This window comes from Antechinus flavipes, chromosome X, assembly GCF_016432865.1.
Source record: "Antechinus flavipes isolate AdamAnt ecotype Samford, QLD, Australia chromosome X, AdamAnt_v2, whole genome shotgun sequence".
Lineage (NCBI taxonomy): Eukaryota > Metazoa > Chordata > Mammalia > Dasyuromorphia > Dasyuridae > Antechinus > Antechinus flavipes.
In genome coordinates, this window is record NC_067404.1 from 10,277,121 (window position 1) to 10,295,027 (window position 17,907).

General features: G+C 41.2%; 1 protein-coding gene across 2 annotated transcripts in view; it reads left to right on the top strand.

Annotated features, from left to right (window-relative positions):
* The window catches only part of LOC127542745 (kelch-like protein 15), a 520,409-nt gene extending 507,213 nt beyond the window's left edge, over positions 1-13,196 (top strand). The window contains exons 2-3 of one of the 2 annotated variants that reach the window (XM_051968518.1): positions 11,736-11,808; positions 12,524-13,196. In XM_051968518.1, coding sequence (XP_051824478.1) covers positions 12,613-13,083 — 471 coding nt within the window. In that variant the 5' untranslated portion in view covers positions 11,736-11,808; positions 12,524-12,612 and the 3' untranslated portion in view covers positions 13,084-13,196. Of the gene's footprint in view, positions 1-11,552; positions 11,809-12,523 lie in introns of those variants that run through there. The other variant, XM_051968517.1, reaches the window with a different exon arrangement.
* Positions 13,197-17,907: the final 4,711 nt, after the last annotated feature.

The window sequence follows — 17,907 nt, forward strand, 5'->3', positions numbered from 1 at the left end:
CTTGTGCAGCATAATTGTGGAACTATGTGGAGAAGAATGGCACATGGTCAACATCGATTGGATTAGTTGCCATCTAGTGGACGTGGGGGGAAGGGAGGGCAAAAAAAATTTGGAACACAAGGTTTTTCAAAGGTGAATGTTGAAAACTATCTGTGTATATGTTCTGAAAATAAAAAACTTTTTACAAAATAGAGAGGTAGAACTGCCTGGACCAGGAAAGTAGATAAATGGAACAGATTGGCAAGGGTGAATAAGAAAGAGTGGTGTTCCATTAGCTAGTGTTCGATAAACCAGAAAAAAATAAATTATTTAGTCAAGAATGCTTGTTTCAATGCAAAGTGCTCAGAAAATTGAAAGGCATCCTGGGAGAAATTAGACTTAGACCAATATCTTACACGACATTTTAAATAGATATTTGACCTTCCTATTTAAGATCATACCATCAAAAAGTAAGAAGAGAAACAGATCACATCCCTCTCACAGCTATGGAGAAGACTTAATCTTAACCTAACAAGGGAGAGAAGGAATTATAAAAGACGAAATGCATAAACTTTGATTACGTGAAAGTGAAAAGTTTCTAGATCGATAAAATTAATTCACCTAGGCCAGGAGAAGAAGCTGGTAAATTGAAAAACAAACCTGTGTAGCACATGTCTCTGATCGTAAGTCTTTCTGATTCTTGAGAATTCAGAGATATGCCCAGGGTGTGTCAGTAGCCCAACTTGCCCTGATGTGGGACTGCCACATGAAAACAGCCTTTGCTCTCCTCCCGTCTCTCTTGTGTTCTCTTGTGTGGAAGCAGGCTTGGGCCTCCTACTCCTGGAGAAAGATAAATTATTTATTTTTTTTACAAAATGTCTCTGAACACAAAGGGCCCTTTCCCTTTTTGCATGTAAAACAATCAAATAAATCATTACAGAAAGGTTTTTTAACTGCCTACTCTGTGCGAAGTAAGATAGGGAGATGAACTACCCCAGACATCTGAATTAGGAGGGTAGCCAGCCACCTCTATGAGACACTTGACCATTCATTATTTTTAATTAACTGGCTAGATTTCTAAAAATAAATTACTCAAGATGTTTTGACTTTAAAGAACTGGTCGGGTGCCTCAAGATTATACACTGATTTTCGTCTAAAGTCTATTACATCTCCAGGTTTAGATTCATCTTTAGGGTACTGAGACATGGAGGAACTTCTAAACTACACATTTATTTACCAATCAACTGTATACAAAGAGAAAACCAAAATGAGTATGAGATTTAGATAGAAAAGTAGATTAGGAGGGCATGGTGTACTTTAACTGTTAGATCTTTGAAAAAGGAAGAATTCAGGACTAAACAAGAGATAAAGATCATTGTAAGATGAAAAATGGGTCATTTGGTGAAATTCAGCAAAATGAATTTGATTTTATTTTTTCTACTTCTATAAGTATTTGGTAGTTTAATTGTTGTGGCACTGAATAAATAAATTAACTTAGCTAAAATTGTCATTATTATTGGCTCAGCCTACCGATGAGCAATTCATATTTCTTCTGCTGGATAAATATGTCTTTATTTGTGTGAAGAGTGTTTTCCCATTGTTTTCATGTAGTTCCTAGATTGCTCTTGGCAGGGATATTCCTTAGTATTTTCTAATGTTTGCTCTTGGTTTAAATGGGATTTCTATTTCATTCTTTTCCTCCCAGGTTTTATTGGTAGTCTAGAGAAATGCTGATTGTTTATGGGGGTTTATTTTTATTCTGAAACTTTGCTAAAGTTGTTTGTTGTTTCCACTAACTTTTTTTTTAATTTGATTCTCTAGTGTAGTCTAAATAAGGCATATATACTTAGATACATATGTACTTGGATATGATATCTTATAATATCATTCACAAAGCAGCATGTTTTCTGTGGCTTTACTAATTTGTATGTTCTTCCTATTTATTATTTTTTTGTCTTCTGTCTATATATTTCTAGAACAATATGGAATGATTGTGGTGATTATATTCTTCCTTGTTTCATAGCTGATCTTATTGAGAAGGCTTCAAGTTTATTCTTATAGCATATAATGTTTGCCTAAGTTTAAATACATAATACTTATCATGGTAAGAAGGGGTCTGTTGATTCCTGTGCTAATATTTTTAATGGAGATAAGTGTTGTATTTTGTTCAACAATTTTTCAGCCTCTTTTCATATAACCTCACGGTTTTTTGTTGGTTTTGCTATTGATGTGGTCAATTACACTGATAGGTTTCTTAACATTAAAAAAGCCCTGTAATAACAACAAAATTCATATGGAACAATAAAAAGTCGAGAATCTCAAGGGAATTAATGAAAAAAAAATCAAATGAAGGTGGCCTAGCTGTACCTGATCTAAAATTATATTATAAAGCAGCAGTCACCAAAACCATTTGGTATTGGCTAAGAAATAGATTAGTGGATCAGTGGAAAAGGGTAGGCTCACAAGACAGAATAGTCAATTATAGCAATCTAGTGTTTGACAAACCCAAAGCCCCTAACTTCTGGGAAAAGAATTCATTATTTGATAAAAACTGCTGGGATAATTGGAAATTAGTATGGCAGAAATTAGGCATGGACCCACACTTAACACCATATACCAAGATAAGATCAAAATGGGTCTATGACCTAGGCATAAAGAACGAGATTATAAATAAATTAGAGGAACATAGAATAGTTTATCTCTCAGACTTGTGGAGGAGAAAGAAATTTGTGACCAAAGATGAACTAGAGACCATTACTGATCACAGAATAGAAAATTTCGATTACATCAAATTAAAAAGCCTTTGTACAAATAAAACTAATGCAAACAAGATTAGAAGGGAAGCAACAAACTGGAAAACATTTTCACAGTTAAAGGTTCTGATAAAGGCCTCATTTCCAAAATATATAGAGAACTGACTCAAATTTATAAGAAATCAAGCCATTCTCCAATTGATAAATGGTCAAAGGATATGAACAGACAATTTTCAGAGGATGAGATTGAAACTATTACCACTCATATGAAAGAGTGTTCCAAATCATTATTGATCAGAGAAATGCAAATTAAGACAACTCTGAGATACCACTACACACCTGTCAGATTGGCTAAGATGACAGGAAAAAATAATGATGAATGTTGGAGGGGATGCGGGAAAACTGGGACACTAATGCATTGTTGGTGGAGTTGTGAACGAATCCAACCATTCTGGAGAGCAATCTGGAATTATGCCCAAAAAATTATCAAAATGTGCATATCCTTTGATCCAGCAGTGTTTCTATTGGGCTTATATCCCAAAGAAATACTAAAGAAGGGAAAGGGACCTGTATGTGCCAAAATGTTTGTAGCAGCCCTGTTTGTAGTGGCTAGAAACTGGAAAATGAATGGATGCCCATCAATTGGAGAATGGCTGGGTAAATTGTGGTATATGAATGTTATGGAATATTATTGTTCTGTAAGAAATGACCAGCAGGATGAATACAGAGAGGCTTGGAGAGACCTACATGAACTGATGCTAAGTGAAATGAGCAGAACCAGGAGATCATTATACACTTCGACAACGATATTGTATGAGGACATATTTTGATGGAAGTGGATGTCTTTGACAAAGAGACCTGAGTTTCAATTGATAAATGACGGACAAAAGCAGCTACACCCAAAGAAAGAACACTGGGAAACGAATGTGAACTATCTGCATTTTTGTTTTTCTTCCCGGATTATTTATACCTTCTGAATCCAATTCTCCCTACGCAACAAGAGAACTGTTCGGTTCTGCAAACATATATTGTATCTAGGATATACTGCAACATATCCAACATATAAAGGACTGCTTGCCATCTAGGGGAGGGGTGGAGGGAGGGAGGGGAAAAAAAATCGGAACAGAAATGAGTGTCAATATAATGTAATTATTAAATAAAAAATTAAAAAAAAAAATAAATAAAAAATAAAAAAGCCCTGTATTCATGGTGTAAAGTCCACAGGTCATAGTTGTAATGGGCTGAAGCTCGAGTTGATGCACTGAGGTCCCAAGCACGTGAGGCTAAATAGTAATTGGACCATACTCTATTAATATATGCTTGGAAAAAGAATGGCCCCGCCCACTCTTTGTGCAATCTTCGATGTGTTATAAAAGGAAATGACATAGAGATGATTTGGGTGGGTGGAGAGAGAGAGGCGGAGAGAGAGGGAGAGAGATTGCTGGCCAGGTTCGTGTTGTGACTGCTCACATTCCTATCGCCACCCCCCTTCACCTCCACAAAGAATAAAGATCGAGGATTTTCCCTTAACCTGAATTCCTGACTCCAGCTGATTTTAAAATACGCAGTCATGACATTTGGCACCCAAGTGTGGGAACCAAGGATCCTACTTTCACTGAAGAAGTCTCTGGTGACCAGGAACTTAGGTGAGTATTTTAATAGACAAACAGGGAACTTATTTTCTTAAGGACTAAACTAGTAACCTTTTCTGGCTGAAATGGGACTGATGTTAGGAAAAGATTCTCCTCCATCCCCACTCCCATCCCCACCCCCACCCTGAAGTGGCACTATAGAAAGCATGCTTAAGCTGATAAAAGGACAAGGACTACTTATAACTTGGGAACAGATAGCTAGCCTTCTGGGTACATTAAGACGCACCTCCCCTTGGTTCTTAGAGGAAGAGCAAATCTCTCCAGATAATTGGACATTAATAGGTCACCAGCTCTCTGAATATTACAATGAAAAAGGTCCTCATTCAATTTCCATTGGGGGATTCTATGCATACAATATAATACAGCTGGCCTTAAAAAAATCCTATAATTTATAGAAAAAAAGAAAAAAAAAAGTTCTAGGGATAGCCAGACGAGGAAGCCTGAGGTAAAGGAGGAAAACAATGAACAGATTAATGACCATATCCCCACAGGGCATGGAGATTTAAGTGAGGCTCAAGGGTGTGGTGACTTTTCACCCCATGAGGCAGCTTCAGCCCCACCTAAGGAGCAGTTAATTGACTCTCCTCCATCAACTCCACCTTCCGGGATGGAGGAAGGAGGGGTAGTGTGGGGGGGGGGGGAGAGGGGAGGCAGTGACAGCACCAGCACCTCCCCTCCAGCATCCAACAGCTCCTATGTCTAGATTGCAAAAAGGACTACTTAAAGCCAGGGCATAAGGGAGAGATTTAACTGAGCTCCAACCTGACATTTTTCCTGTGATTCAACAGTTTAATTCTTCAGGTCAAGAAAGTAGAAAATATGCTCTTTTTGATATAGAAATCCTCAAAGACCTGAAAAAGGCTTGCACTTTTTATGGGGCTACATCAGCTTATGTTAAGATGTTATTACAGAATTTGGCTTTTGAAATCTTAACCCTAATGACTAGAAATCTATAGCAAGGGTATGCCTAGAACCTGGACAAAACTACTTGTGGCTTTCTGAATATACTGAACTCTGTAGGATACAAGCGCAACAAAATAGTCAAAGTGGAGTTCATACTGCAATCACCTGTGACCTACTAACAGGTAGGTTCCTATGCAGACGTCACAGTACAGATTAATTACTCCATAGCAGCATATGAACAAATTGCTGCTAATACTATCAAAGCGTGTCTCCACAATAAAGACGACAAGAGTGAGGCCTTCACAAAAATAATACAAGGGCCAAATGAACCCTTTGCTAATTTTGTGGGACGTTTGCAGACAGCTATCACAAGAACTAATGGTGAAAATGCAGTAACAGACATTTTGATAAGGTAACTAGCTAAGGAAAATGCTAGTGAGGTTTGCAGAAGAATTATACTAGGACTGCGCAAAGATGCTCCTTTAGAGGATCTTATAAGACGCTGTGCCACAGTGGGCACAAATGCCTTTTATAGCCAGGCTATGATATAGACTCCCCAAGATCCGAACATGGAAAGACAGGATCCCTTCTGGCAAGGGACTTCCAGAGAGACTCGTCAATGCTTTCAGTGTGGTAAAGTAGGGCATTTGAAAGCTCAATATTGGTATAGAGACAGAATGACAAAACAGGGTGGGAAAACAAGACCCAATACCCCATGTCCAAAATGCAACAGAGGCTTCCATTGGGCATCAGAATGTAGACTGATTCAGGGAAACAGGATGAGGGGCCCAGCTCCAGGGCCCCAGGCAAAAAACACTTGGGGCATGATGGCAGACAATGCTACACCCAGAGAGTGCCTAAAAGTCCAGTACCCAGACATGACCAATCAGCCAGGAAGCCATCTGATGGGAGAAAGGTATTACAATTGGGGAGAGTAGAGTTGTATGCAGCTGGGACAACTAAGATACCCCCTGGAGAAGTCTCCAGCCTGTGGATCCCTTGCCTCCAGACACAGTAGGCTTGACCATCTCAATTCCTGAAACTACGTACAAAACAGTATCCATGCACACATTGATGTGGGAAACTGGGGAATGGGTAGATAATATCCCAGTCACTAATACAGGTAGACAATGTGTGACTTAACACCCAGGAGAAGTAGTAGCATTAGGTTTACTCATACAGACTCCTAATAAGCAATCTGGGGATAGTCGCCCAGATTCTGACTCCAAGCAAAAAAATCCAGGAATATACTGGACAGCAGCTGTGACAACTGACCTACCTATGCTCATTATCTATATAAATGGCCTACCATTGGAAGGATTGGTAGATACAGGCACAGATCGTACAGTGATTAGAGGTGCCTAATTGGCCCAGTCACTGGCCAAAGATTAAAGCAGACACCTACATGTCTGGTGTAGGAGGATTAATAGCAGCTGAAGTTAGTGCTGCCCCTATGAGATGGACTTTTAAAGGCAAAATAGGAGTTTTTGCTCCTTTTATATTTGAAAAAATCCCCATCAATCTGTGGGGAAGAGACATCTTACAACAATTAGGGTTAAAAATGAGTACTTTGGTTTTTTAAGCAAGGCTGCTGTTGAAGGCCTGCCAACACTTTCACTTGTTCCTATCCAATGGAAAACTGATACACCAGTGTAGATAGAACAGTGGCCCTTAGGTAGTGATAAAATTCAGGCTTTATTAGATATAATACAGGTACAACTTGACCAAGGACACTTACAACCTTCTCTAAGTCCTTGGAATTCCCCAGTATTTGTTGTAAAAAAAGAAATCTGGAAAATGGAGGATGTTGACTGATTTAAGAAAAGTGAATGAACAGATGGAAACTATGGGAACTCTTCAGCCTGGACTTCCATCTCCTATTCAATTGCCTAGAGAATGGCCTCTTTGGGTTATAGACATTAAAAATTGTTTCTGTTCTACCCCTCTAGATAAGGAGGATATGAAAAGATTTGCCTTTTCAGTGCCCAGCATTAACTTAGCCTTATAAAAGATATGAATGGATAGTTTTGCCACAAGGAATGAAAAAAACAGCCCTACTATGTGTCAAATGTATGTTGCTGCTGCTCTTACTCCAGTAAGGAAAGCATTTCCAAAAGTTATGCTATTACATTATATGGATGAAATATTGGGATGTGCACCTGAGGAACAAATCTTAGAAGCATGTCTACAAAAGACCATAGAAACACTAAGGAATTTCAAATTGTACATAGCTCCAGAAAAAATTCAAAGACATGCTCCTTTTCAATATTTAGGATATGAAGTATCACCTAAGGTGCTTACAATACAAAAACTGTCCTTAAGAACAGAGAAGCTAAACACCTTAAATGATTTTCAGAAATTGATAGGAGATATCCAATGGATGCATCCAGTGTTAGGCTTGACTATCTATCAAATGCAACCGTTATATGACATTTTAAGGGGAGACAGTGCTTTAAATTCAACACACCAGCTTACAAAAGAAGTTCAAGAGGCTTTGAGAGAAGTTGAATTGGCTTTATCCAAAGAGTCACTCAAAAACCTTTGGAAATATTAGTTTTTGCTACACAAGAGGCACCCACAGCAGGCCTTCATCAAGGAAACAGTGTGATAGAGTGGGTGAACCTCCCGGCACAACCAGAACAAAGCCTTATTCCTTATCCAGTGTTTGTGGCTAGAATTTTATTAAAGACCATTAAGTGAGCAGTACAATTATCTGGGACAAGACTTGACAAGATATACCCCTTTTATACTAATATACAAATTAATGTGTGCTATGAGACCATCCCAGAATGGCAAATTTTATTGGCCACGGCTCCAAATTTTACACATGGATTTCCATTAAAGATAACCTGGCTACTACATAATTGGCGATGGATTCTTGAAGAAAAAGTTTCTAAAATTCCTCTTAAAGGACCAATTCTCTTTACCGATCTATCCAAACATAATATTTGTGCTGTATATTCTCATGACTTAACTATAAAAAGAGTAGTCAGAACTCCTTTTCAGTCCACTCAGCAGAATGAATTGTATGTGATCATCCTCACTCTTATTATCCAGGAGATATAAATATGATATCTGATTCAGCCTATTCAGTAGGTGTGGTACAAAGAATTGCCACAACCCAAATAAAATTTGTAGCCTCTAATATATATCAGCTCTTTAAGAAACTTCAAGAGCAAGTGAGAAAGCATCCAGGTAAGATTTATATTTTGCATGTCCACTCTCATAGTGGACTTCCAAGTTTAATGGTAATTCAAAGGCAGATAGCCTTCTAACTATGTTGGTCAATACTCCTTTATTCCAAGAAGCCCAGGAATCTCATTCTAAATATCATCAGGCTGCTAGAGCTTTACATTTACAATTTGGAATAACAAGAGAGGAAGCTAGGAGCATAGTAAAAACCTGGATGGCTTGCCTTCCTTTCTACACTCCTACACTGCCTCCAGGGAAAAACCCTCGTGGTTTGAGATCTATGAAATTTGGCAAATGGATGTGACCCATTATAAATGTTTTGGTCGTCTGTCTTTTATCCATGTTGTAGTAGACACCTTTTTAGGATTCACTGTTGCAATACCAGCATTAAAAGAGACAGCCCGAGTGGTCACGGAATTCCTCACACAAACATTTGCAATTATGGGTGTGCCACAAGCAATAAAAACAGACAATGGTCCTGCATATACTTCTAAACATTTTGCACACTTTTGTGCACAGTATAAGATTTTACACACCACTGGCATACCTTTTGATCCTCAAGGACAGGCAATAGTAGAAAGGAGAAACAGAGACATTAAGATGCTTCTCCAAAAATAAAAGAAAGGGGGAACCACAGGTAACCCTAGAGAATTTCTAAATCTAGCCTTTTATACTATTAACTTCTTGATTTTTTGACAAAGATGCACGGGCTCCAGCAGACAGGTTTTATAACCCACTGGAAGGGCCACCTCCAGTGCTAGAAGCTCCACTATCTTTAGAAAATCTCCAGGTGATATAGAGAGACCCAGAAAATGGTGAATGGAAGGGACCAGATAGGTTAACTGCTTGGGGGAGAGGGTTTGCTTGTATCTCTACAGGTGGAGAAGGAATCATATGGGTGCCAACGAGCCATATTCGCCTTGTCCATCACAGAGAGACGGAGCAGATCCTTGAAATGAAGAACACCCAAGAAATATCGGGTGATTCTGTTGCTGGTTGTGCTCACCACTGAAAGAGCATGGCAGTTATGGCCTCTGACTCATGGACATCGAAAATTGTTGGACTTTAAAACTCTCAAGAATCATTGGATTCTCTGAGATATGATAAGATTTTTATAGGACTTGAAAGCCCTCAGGAATCATTGGATTTTCTGAGAAATGATGATGACTGTTGCAGGATTTCAAAATCTGCTGCAATTGTTGGATTCCCTACCACATAAAAGGACTATTACAGGATTTCAAAAACTTGGGGAGATCATTGGATTCCCTGATATGTGAAGTAATGGACAATAGATTGGTTTGGGACTATTGCTTGGCTGCTGAAGAAGGTGTATGTGTGACTGCTGTTTACATACCCTCCTTCTAGGATTTCTGGAAATCTTTTACAACACCATGTTGAATTGTTTGTTATACCTCTACTTGTGTGTACAATTCATGTTTGTTACACCACATCGAGCCTGCACTGACTCTGGGGAGAGTCATCACTAATAGCCTCTACATTATTGATATGTGCTTGTGTAATACCTCCCATGCTGATGGGTTTGTGCATACCTGGACCTTCAGCCCAGAAACCTGCTAGCAACCTCCACTTCCCTTTGGTGCTTTTCATCTCCCTTCCTGAGATGTCAGGGAGGGTGTGATCATCTCCCCTTGGGGGCTCTGACCTCCCTGAGAAGTCAGGGATGGCATGACCACCTGTGTTCTAAAACAAAAGAAAGCGGGAGATGTAATGGGCTGAAGCTTGAGTTGATGCACTGAGGCCCCAAGCATGTGAGGCTAAATAGTAACTGGACCATACTCTATTAATATATATGCTTGGAGAAAGAATGGCCCCGGCCACTCTTTGTGCAAGCTTTGATGTGTTATATAGGAAATGATGTAGAGATGATTTGGGCCAGTGGACAGAGAGAGGCGGAGAGAGAGGCAGAGAGACTGCTGGCCGGGTTTATGTCATGGCTGTTCACATTCCTATCACCACCCCTCTTCACCTCCACAAAGAATAAAGATTGAGGATTTTCCCTTAACCTGAATTTCTAACTGCGGCTGATTTTAAAATACACTGTCATCACACATAGTGAATGCTCTTTGTAACCTACCACTGCAATCTCCTGTCTAGTATTTTATTTCAAATGTTTTTTTTTTTTGGGGGGGGGTTGATATTCATTAAGGAAAATGGTCTACAATTTTTTTCCCCTGGTTTTGCTGTCCCTAGGTTAGGTATGAACACCATATTTTTTTGCTATAAAAGGACTTTGGTAGCACTCCTTTACATATTTTAGCAAAGAGTATATCAAGAATTCATATGAATTCAGTCTTAAATGTTGGCTGAATTCTATTATAAATCCATCTGGTCCCTGGGATTTGGTCTTAGGGGTTTCATTTATGCCTTGTTCAGTATCTATTTCTGTGATGGAATTATTTAGGTAGCCCATTTCCTCTTGTCTTCATATGTACAATTTATGCTTTTTGTAAATATTCACCCATTTCGATTTGATTTTCAGTTTACCTAGCATATAATTGTGAAAACTACTTCCTAATAATTAATTTCCTTTTCATTGGTTATGCAATCACTGTTTTTGTTTTTGAGATTACTAATTTGTTTTTTCTTCTATTTTTAAAATTAAATAAACAATACTTTATTTTTCTTTTAAGAAAACTAACTCAGTTCATTTATTTTTATGTTTTACTTTCAATGTTATTATTCTTACTCTTGATTTCCAGGATTTCCAATTTTTTATTTAATTGGAAATTTTTAATTCTTTTTTTTTTCTTTTTCTTTTTTTAATGTTAGGCCCAGTTGCTTGATCTGCTCTATTTCTGTTTTACTGAAGTAAACTTTTAGAGAAAGACAATTTCCCTAAGAACTTCTTTGATTGCACCCCTCCATTTTGTTTATGTTGTTCCATAGTTAGCATTCTCTCTAACAAAAGTATTGATCGTTGTCTATGGTTTGCTCCTTGTCCCACTAATTCTTCAGAATTAGATGATGGAGTTTTCAATTAACATCCCTGCTGCTCTGGACCTGATGTCACAAAGCCCCATACCCTCCCTCTTCCCTTCAATCTCTCCTCAGGGAGACTAGCGCCGCCCTGTGGTGATGTCACAATGACCACCCCTCCCACCTTCTGTTAGCTCTCAGTCTTGTCTCCAGTGGAGGGTGTGTGGGGCCCAGAGCAGCTGGAGGTCTGTGTGCCCCTCACACAGTTCCCTCCCTTCAGCTTTTTGCCCCTTTCCTCCGCAATTTTCTCCTCCATTAGGTCCATCTTACCTCCATCTTCAAGGCTGACCAATCCTAAGGGTCCTACTAGTGCCTGAGTGTGTGTGAGGGAGGTAAGTGCCCCCTCCCCTGCTTTTACCTCAGACTCTCTATTTCTTCACTCTTCTCTTCCTTCCCACCCCCAACCTTTTCATGAAGCTCCCCCCTTCCCAGTTGGCTTCTCTTGGCGCTGAGTAGGATATGTGTAGGAGGGGGTAAAAAGGCCTGGGAGTATCAGCACCTGGTGTGTGTGGGGGGGAGGGGCTGCCTATGCAGGTGTGCGGGTACCTGCGTGTGCCTGATTGTGCCTGGGGCTTCCGGCCACCCACCCAGGCTTTCTCTTGCCTCTTTAAGTGAAATAATTTGCCCCATTCCATTTATCAGCCATAAAAGAAAGATGGTGGCGCTGGCGCTGGGACTGGGGGAAGGGACTGTGGGGCTGCAGTCACCTCAGCAGCCAGGGAGCAGGGTCTCCCTATGCTGACCTCCTCAAAGTGCCCCCATGCTGTGTCCTGGAGGAAGAGAGGAGGAAGAGGAGGAGGAGGAGGGGGTGGGAAGGAAGAGGAGGGGAGGAAGAAGAGGAAGGAGGAGAAAAGGGGGAGGATGAGGAGGGGGGGAGGAGGAGGAGGGGAAGGAGGAAGAGAAGAATTAGGAGGAACAGGAGGAAGAGGAGGAGGAGGAGGGAGGAAAAACAGGTAGGAGGGAGAGGATGAGGGAGGAGGGAGGAGGAAGGTTCAGTCCTCATGGCCTATGGCTCTTCTCTCTTTGATCCAATTCGATCCAATACAGGGACGCTGATTAATACCAGTGGCGGAGGTGCTGTTTCTCTCACAGACACCAGCCCAGTCGTAACTGGACCAAGACCAGCAAGGTGACTCATGGAGGGGGACGTGCAACAATTTACTTCCTCCGTCCACGACGCCAGTGTCCTTGCTGGGCTCAAAGCACTGTATGAGGGGGGATTGCTTCTTGATGTCACCCTAGTTATTGATGATCAGCAATTCCGGGCCCATAAAGCACTCCTTGCCACCCAGAGTGACTACTTCAAGAAAATGTTCACAGCCGAGAGTGGGGAGGGAGCTCAGGACAACATTCCTTTGCAGGGTCTGACGGCTACAGCCTTCAGCCATATCCTAAAATTCATGTATTATGGAACTATAGAACTGAGTATGAATACAGTTTATGAAATCCTTCAGGCTGCCATCAATACTAAACTTAAAGAAGTGGTGAATTTCTGCTGCTCTTTTCTCCTATCCAGAATCTCCTTAGAAAATTCTGGAGAAATTTTGAAATTCTTAGATGATTTTGGTATAACCATGGAGGGAGCCAGAGAGAAGTTGTTTTCATGAACTTTCATGCACTTTCAACCATTTCTGTTAACTTTAAAAAGTCTCTTTTCCTAGAAGATTTTTTAAAACTATGTGATTTGCTTTTTCTCCACACGATACAAAAATTGTTTCAAAATTGCTCAAATTAAATTGACTTCTAGTCACATTGTTATTTGTCTGTGCTTTCTTTACTATATTGATACACTGTCTGTTCCTAAATTAAACCTTTCCCTTTATTTGTTCTTAGACATGAACCTTCTGAAATGAGATTTGCTTAGATTATTAACAAAATCAAAAAAAATTATGATTCTGCTGGGTACTACAGTTATACCTTTTCAGGGAGAGTGAAGCAGAGGGGAGAATGCCAAAGTGTCATTAATTATATTATAGTCAGTTAAACAAGTTTAAATTTGAGGGGGTTAATCCTTATTTGAAATTTGTGAATATAAGAGAAGCATCTAAAACTAAAAGTGATGAGGTATGGATCATGGCAGGAAAATGGGTTGGTCTCCTTGGTGTCCAGAACACCAAGTTAGAGCGGGTTCGGGTTTGGGTTCCGGGTTCACAAGAGAAACGCTACACAAAAGGCTATGATAAGAAAAGGCTTTTATTAAAGAGAGAGATACCAAGACATTCTCTTAGTGGGCAATGTCAAAGAATTGCCAAAAGACATTTTCTCAGGGCTTACTCTTATACAGAAACAAAACAATTTGGGTTTTACATCCGAAAGGAACATACTTGAGATAGGGTGTGGGAAAGGAGTCTTTCCCAGGGAATGTAGATTTTGCATCTAAAAGGTGCATAATATGTGGGAACAGAGTCTTTCCCAGGGAATGCAGATATTCTTCTGGGTGAGGCTGCATTGTCCTCATCATCTCCCCCCTCAAGCAATAAACACAAATTCTTCTGGAAAAGGGTCAGTGGTCTCAAATCTTCTGTATCTACTTCCTGCTGGAAATGGTCATAGAGCTCAACCTAAAGGGGGGAAGAAGGGGAAATGGTGCTTGGGGGAGAGAAGCGAGATCTGAAAGTGGCAGCCAGTGTCCAATGGATGCAGAGTTTGCCCATCAGTTATCTCAGGGTCCCCAGATCGCAGGAGAAGTTGGAAGTTTGGAGCTTATAGCCTAGAAGAAACAAATCTCACGAGCAATCTGAAAATGCAAGGACCGAATGTGAGCAGAAGGATAATAATCAAAAGAGGGGTTAGTATAGGTGCCATGTCCAGGAATCCTACCCAGAGGAGAACTTGGGGGATGTGAAAAACTGCTCATGGATGTCTTGCATCCAGGTAGCCTTCTGTAAGATTCTCTCTGTGTGCAGCTCAACTTTCCTTGAGTGTTAATATACATGCAGCAAGAGGTGTTTACCAGAGCACAGACGCCTCCACTGGAGGCTAGAAGATAATCTAAGGCCATGTGATTATCCAAAACCATATTAGCCAATGAGTCAAGAGATTCCTGAATCTCCCTCAATGAATGAGCCGTTTCCTTGGCAAACTGGTGGATTGTGGCCGTCAGGTTGGAGAGAACGCTTTCATGCTCTAAATATCCAACCCAAGGAAATAGCATCCCAGCCCCTTTCTTCAAGTACCACAGAGTGTTTTCCCAAAACCCTCGCTTATATCTCCTCAGAGGAGTGGGGGCTGCATCTGGGGCACTGGCATTGTATACAGTGAAAGGGGTAATCAAGTGGCCCAAAGTGCAAGACCCGTAGTGTTTGAAGGGTGTCAAGCACCGGTTGGAGAGAGGGAGTGTGTTCCAATCAGAGGCATTTCTCTTAATAGGCCTCTGAGAGGTACTGGAGGGGGATTGGGAACTTACTTTGCAGAGGAAGGCATATCCCTTAGGTGCACAGACAGTACCTGAGGTTAGATTCTGAAGCAGTCTCCTGGTTGCTCGGCCCCGTGGATGAGTGTAGTCACAAAGCATTCTATCTATTGGGAGGTTAGTTTTCGAAAGGTTATGGAGAAGCTGTAGGGAAGGCGATTCAGAAGCATTGTAAAGGAACTTGCCAGGATAATCCCAAAATGGGTTTCCCACGGTCACTTTCTGGAGAGGTACATGATCAAAAGTGCACCTGGTCTGTGACCCTTTTACACAGCTGGTGCAAGTTGCCGAGGTGAAATTACGGCAGCCCTGAGAGAGATCACACTTGCTTGCACCCACAGTATTGGTGGTACAGGTCAGTGTCCCAACATCAGGGATATAGACCTGGCCATCCTGGGAAACAGTGACATCCACTGTCTCTGTAGTGTGGCGATATGTAGTTGCAAGATCCTTCCCAGCCAAGAAGCAGGGGACAGTCGGGTCAGAGTAGTTCCCTTGGGGGTTAGCTAGTACGAAGGGGGTGACATCCAGGGAGGAGATAGTGGCCTGTGGGAATGGGACCTTTGCAATGAATGCATAAGGTCGCATCTGTGGGCCACCCTGGGGGTGGTGATGGCACACCCAGCAATCCTGGACACCCCCACTCCCCGTGGAGTTCCCTAGTCTGACCAGAAAGTTGTCACCCCAATAGCGAGGGCCCACGGAGTAAGACCAGGAGAGCTGGAGAGAGAGCAACAGGAGTAGAATCCTCATAATGAGGAGGGAAGGAGATTAGAGTGAGAGCCTTCTTTCTCCAGAGTTTTCCCAGGAGTCTTGTGGAACAGATACTTCAGGTCCTCAATGGGCTCACAGGAATACACTGGGGTATCTGAAGGAAAGGTAACAGAAGCGGCATTTTTAATTCTAGAGATATGGGTCCAGCTGGGGGATCCTTCCAGTTTAACTGCCGTTGGAGTGGTTAAAATGACCTTGTAAGGGTGAACGAGATAAGGTGAGATCTCTTTCAAGACAGTTGTGAAAATCGAGTAAGGCTTCATCTATTTCAAAGTTTGAGTAGGCCTGAAGGACTTTAAGCATTAAGTCAAGGGCATACTTAAAGGGTCTCCTCAAAGTGTCTCCTCCCTGCTATTCTCCTAATGGCATACTTAAAGCCCCCTCCCTGTTATCCCTCTGAGGGCATACTTAAGTCCCCTTCTTGTTATCCTCCCTATTTTGACCAAATATAGGCAACTATATACTTATTGGTCAAGTTCAATTTCTTGGGTAGTTCTCGAATTTAGAATGTAAGATCCTCAGCCAATAAGGATGAGGGTCAGTGGTGGGAGAGGGAATTTGGTTAGGGATTAAAAGCCTTGACCCTGCCCTGTATGGTGCTTCCTCCCTTCGATTGTCTGCTCGATGGGTGGGACACCTGATTTTCCTGAGAACATATAATAAACTTTGCTTTGCTTCTAGAGATCTATCCAGTCTTTTTTTTATTAATGGTTTCTGACCCACACAGTCTTGGGGGCTCATCCAGCATTACACTACTTGTGGTGAGTAGGTGAACCCTTGGGGTGCTGGCGGGGTGGCGCCCTGCCATGATTTAGGCAGCCTGCCAACATCCAGGGCTTCTCCTTACTCCCCAAAGTAAAGTGGGCCCGAAGTGGAGAAACTCAGAGCAAAGCAAAGGGAGAAACTCTGTGATAAAAGGTAGAAATCCTGACCAGTCGGTGGAGGACAGGTATCAGTCAGGCAATTTGTTGTGCAACAACCCAGAGGTAAGCCCCCTGTGAGACCCTTGAGTCATAAACTCTGGAGGGGTCTCTGGACAGGAGCCTATGAGGCCTGGAGTCTTAAACTCTACGTCTCTGGATAGGATAGGCTTGGCTAGGCCTTCTAGGGTGACTGGAGTCAATTGGAGACAATTGGCATGTTTGGGTGTTTTGGAATTTAGATTCCGTCCAAATTCAATGGGTGTGGCCCAGTCCCAGCCAGCCCTCAAGGAGGGAAATGAGAAAAATGATCAGAAAATGCTGACAGATAGTCCCTTGGGAGATAAATTAAGTAATTGGAACGAACTGCCAAAATATATAAGGAAAAAGCAAGGAAAAAGATGATAAGGTATTGCTGTTTTGTCTGGGGTAACAGATATTAGTGAAGGCACTATTGAAGACTGGGGTGCCAAAGCCTGAAAGAGAAGGAAAGGATTTAATTCCTTTAGCCCCTCCAAGGTCCGTCGGGGCCGGGAGGAGAACTTAGGTCTATTTTGAATTCTCTCCTCTTACTAGAGGTGAGGAGACTAATTAGAGGTGTAGCTATGAAGGAGTGGGACAGGAGAAACCCTCCAGCTGCAGGAGTAGTTTCAACTGACCAGAAATACCGTTAGCAGATCCCAATTGGGAGCACAATCACTCTATACATCAGGAAGTATGTGGGATCGAGAGAGTGAAGATGTGGCTTCTTTCCTTTCCCTCCCACGTGTCCTGACCTGCAGTAGGGCCACGTGGGACCAAGGGAAAGAAACTGCTATTTAGTGAAATTAATTATTTTAAATATGATGGCTAAAGTGGTTTTATATTATTGGGAATTTAAAGCCGTGTTTGGGATTTTAAGTTAAAATATAGGTTATTAAAACAATATGCTGGTAGTTTACCTTAGGGGAGGTTGGGTTGTATCTCCCTACTTAGATGATGTGTGTTTTCTAGAGGTATTGGGTAATTTGTAACTGAGTTATGCCTTAAAAGTTGTCATCTCTGTTGGGCAATTATAAGTTTTATGAAATTTGGTTCAGTTATTTGAGAATCTTGAAGTTAAAAAATTTTTTTTTCTTTGACTTAAAGACAAGGGACAAGAAAGATTGATCTGCAAAAGCAATCAATAATTTAAATGGAGCATCTAGTATTGGTTTGGGAGTGTTTAACATATGTCAGAGAAGGTTTAAGCAAATAAGCTTTGGAAGGAGAGAGATGGGACAGGAAGAGATGGTGGGAGAGAAAAAGAGGGGAAAATAGCTCTCCAGAAATGGGGGGAAAAAAGG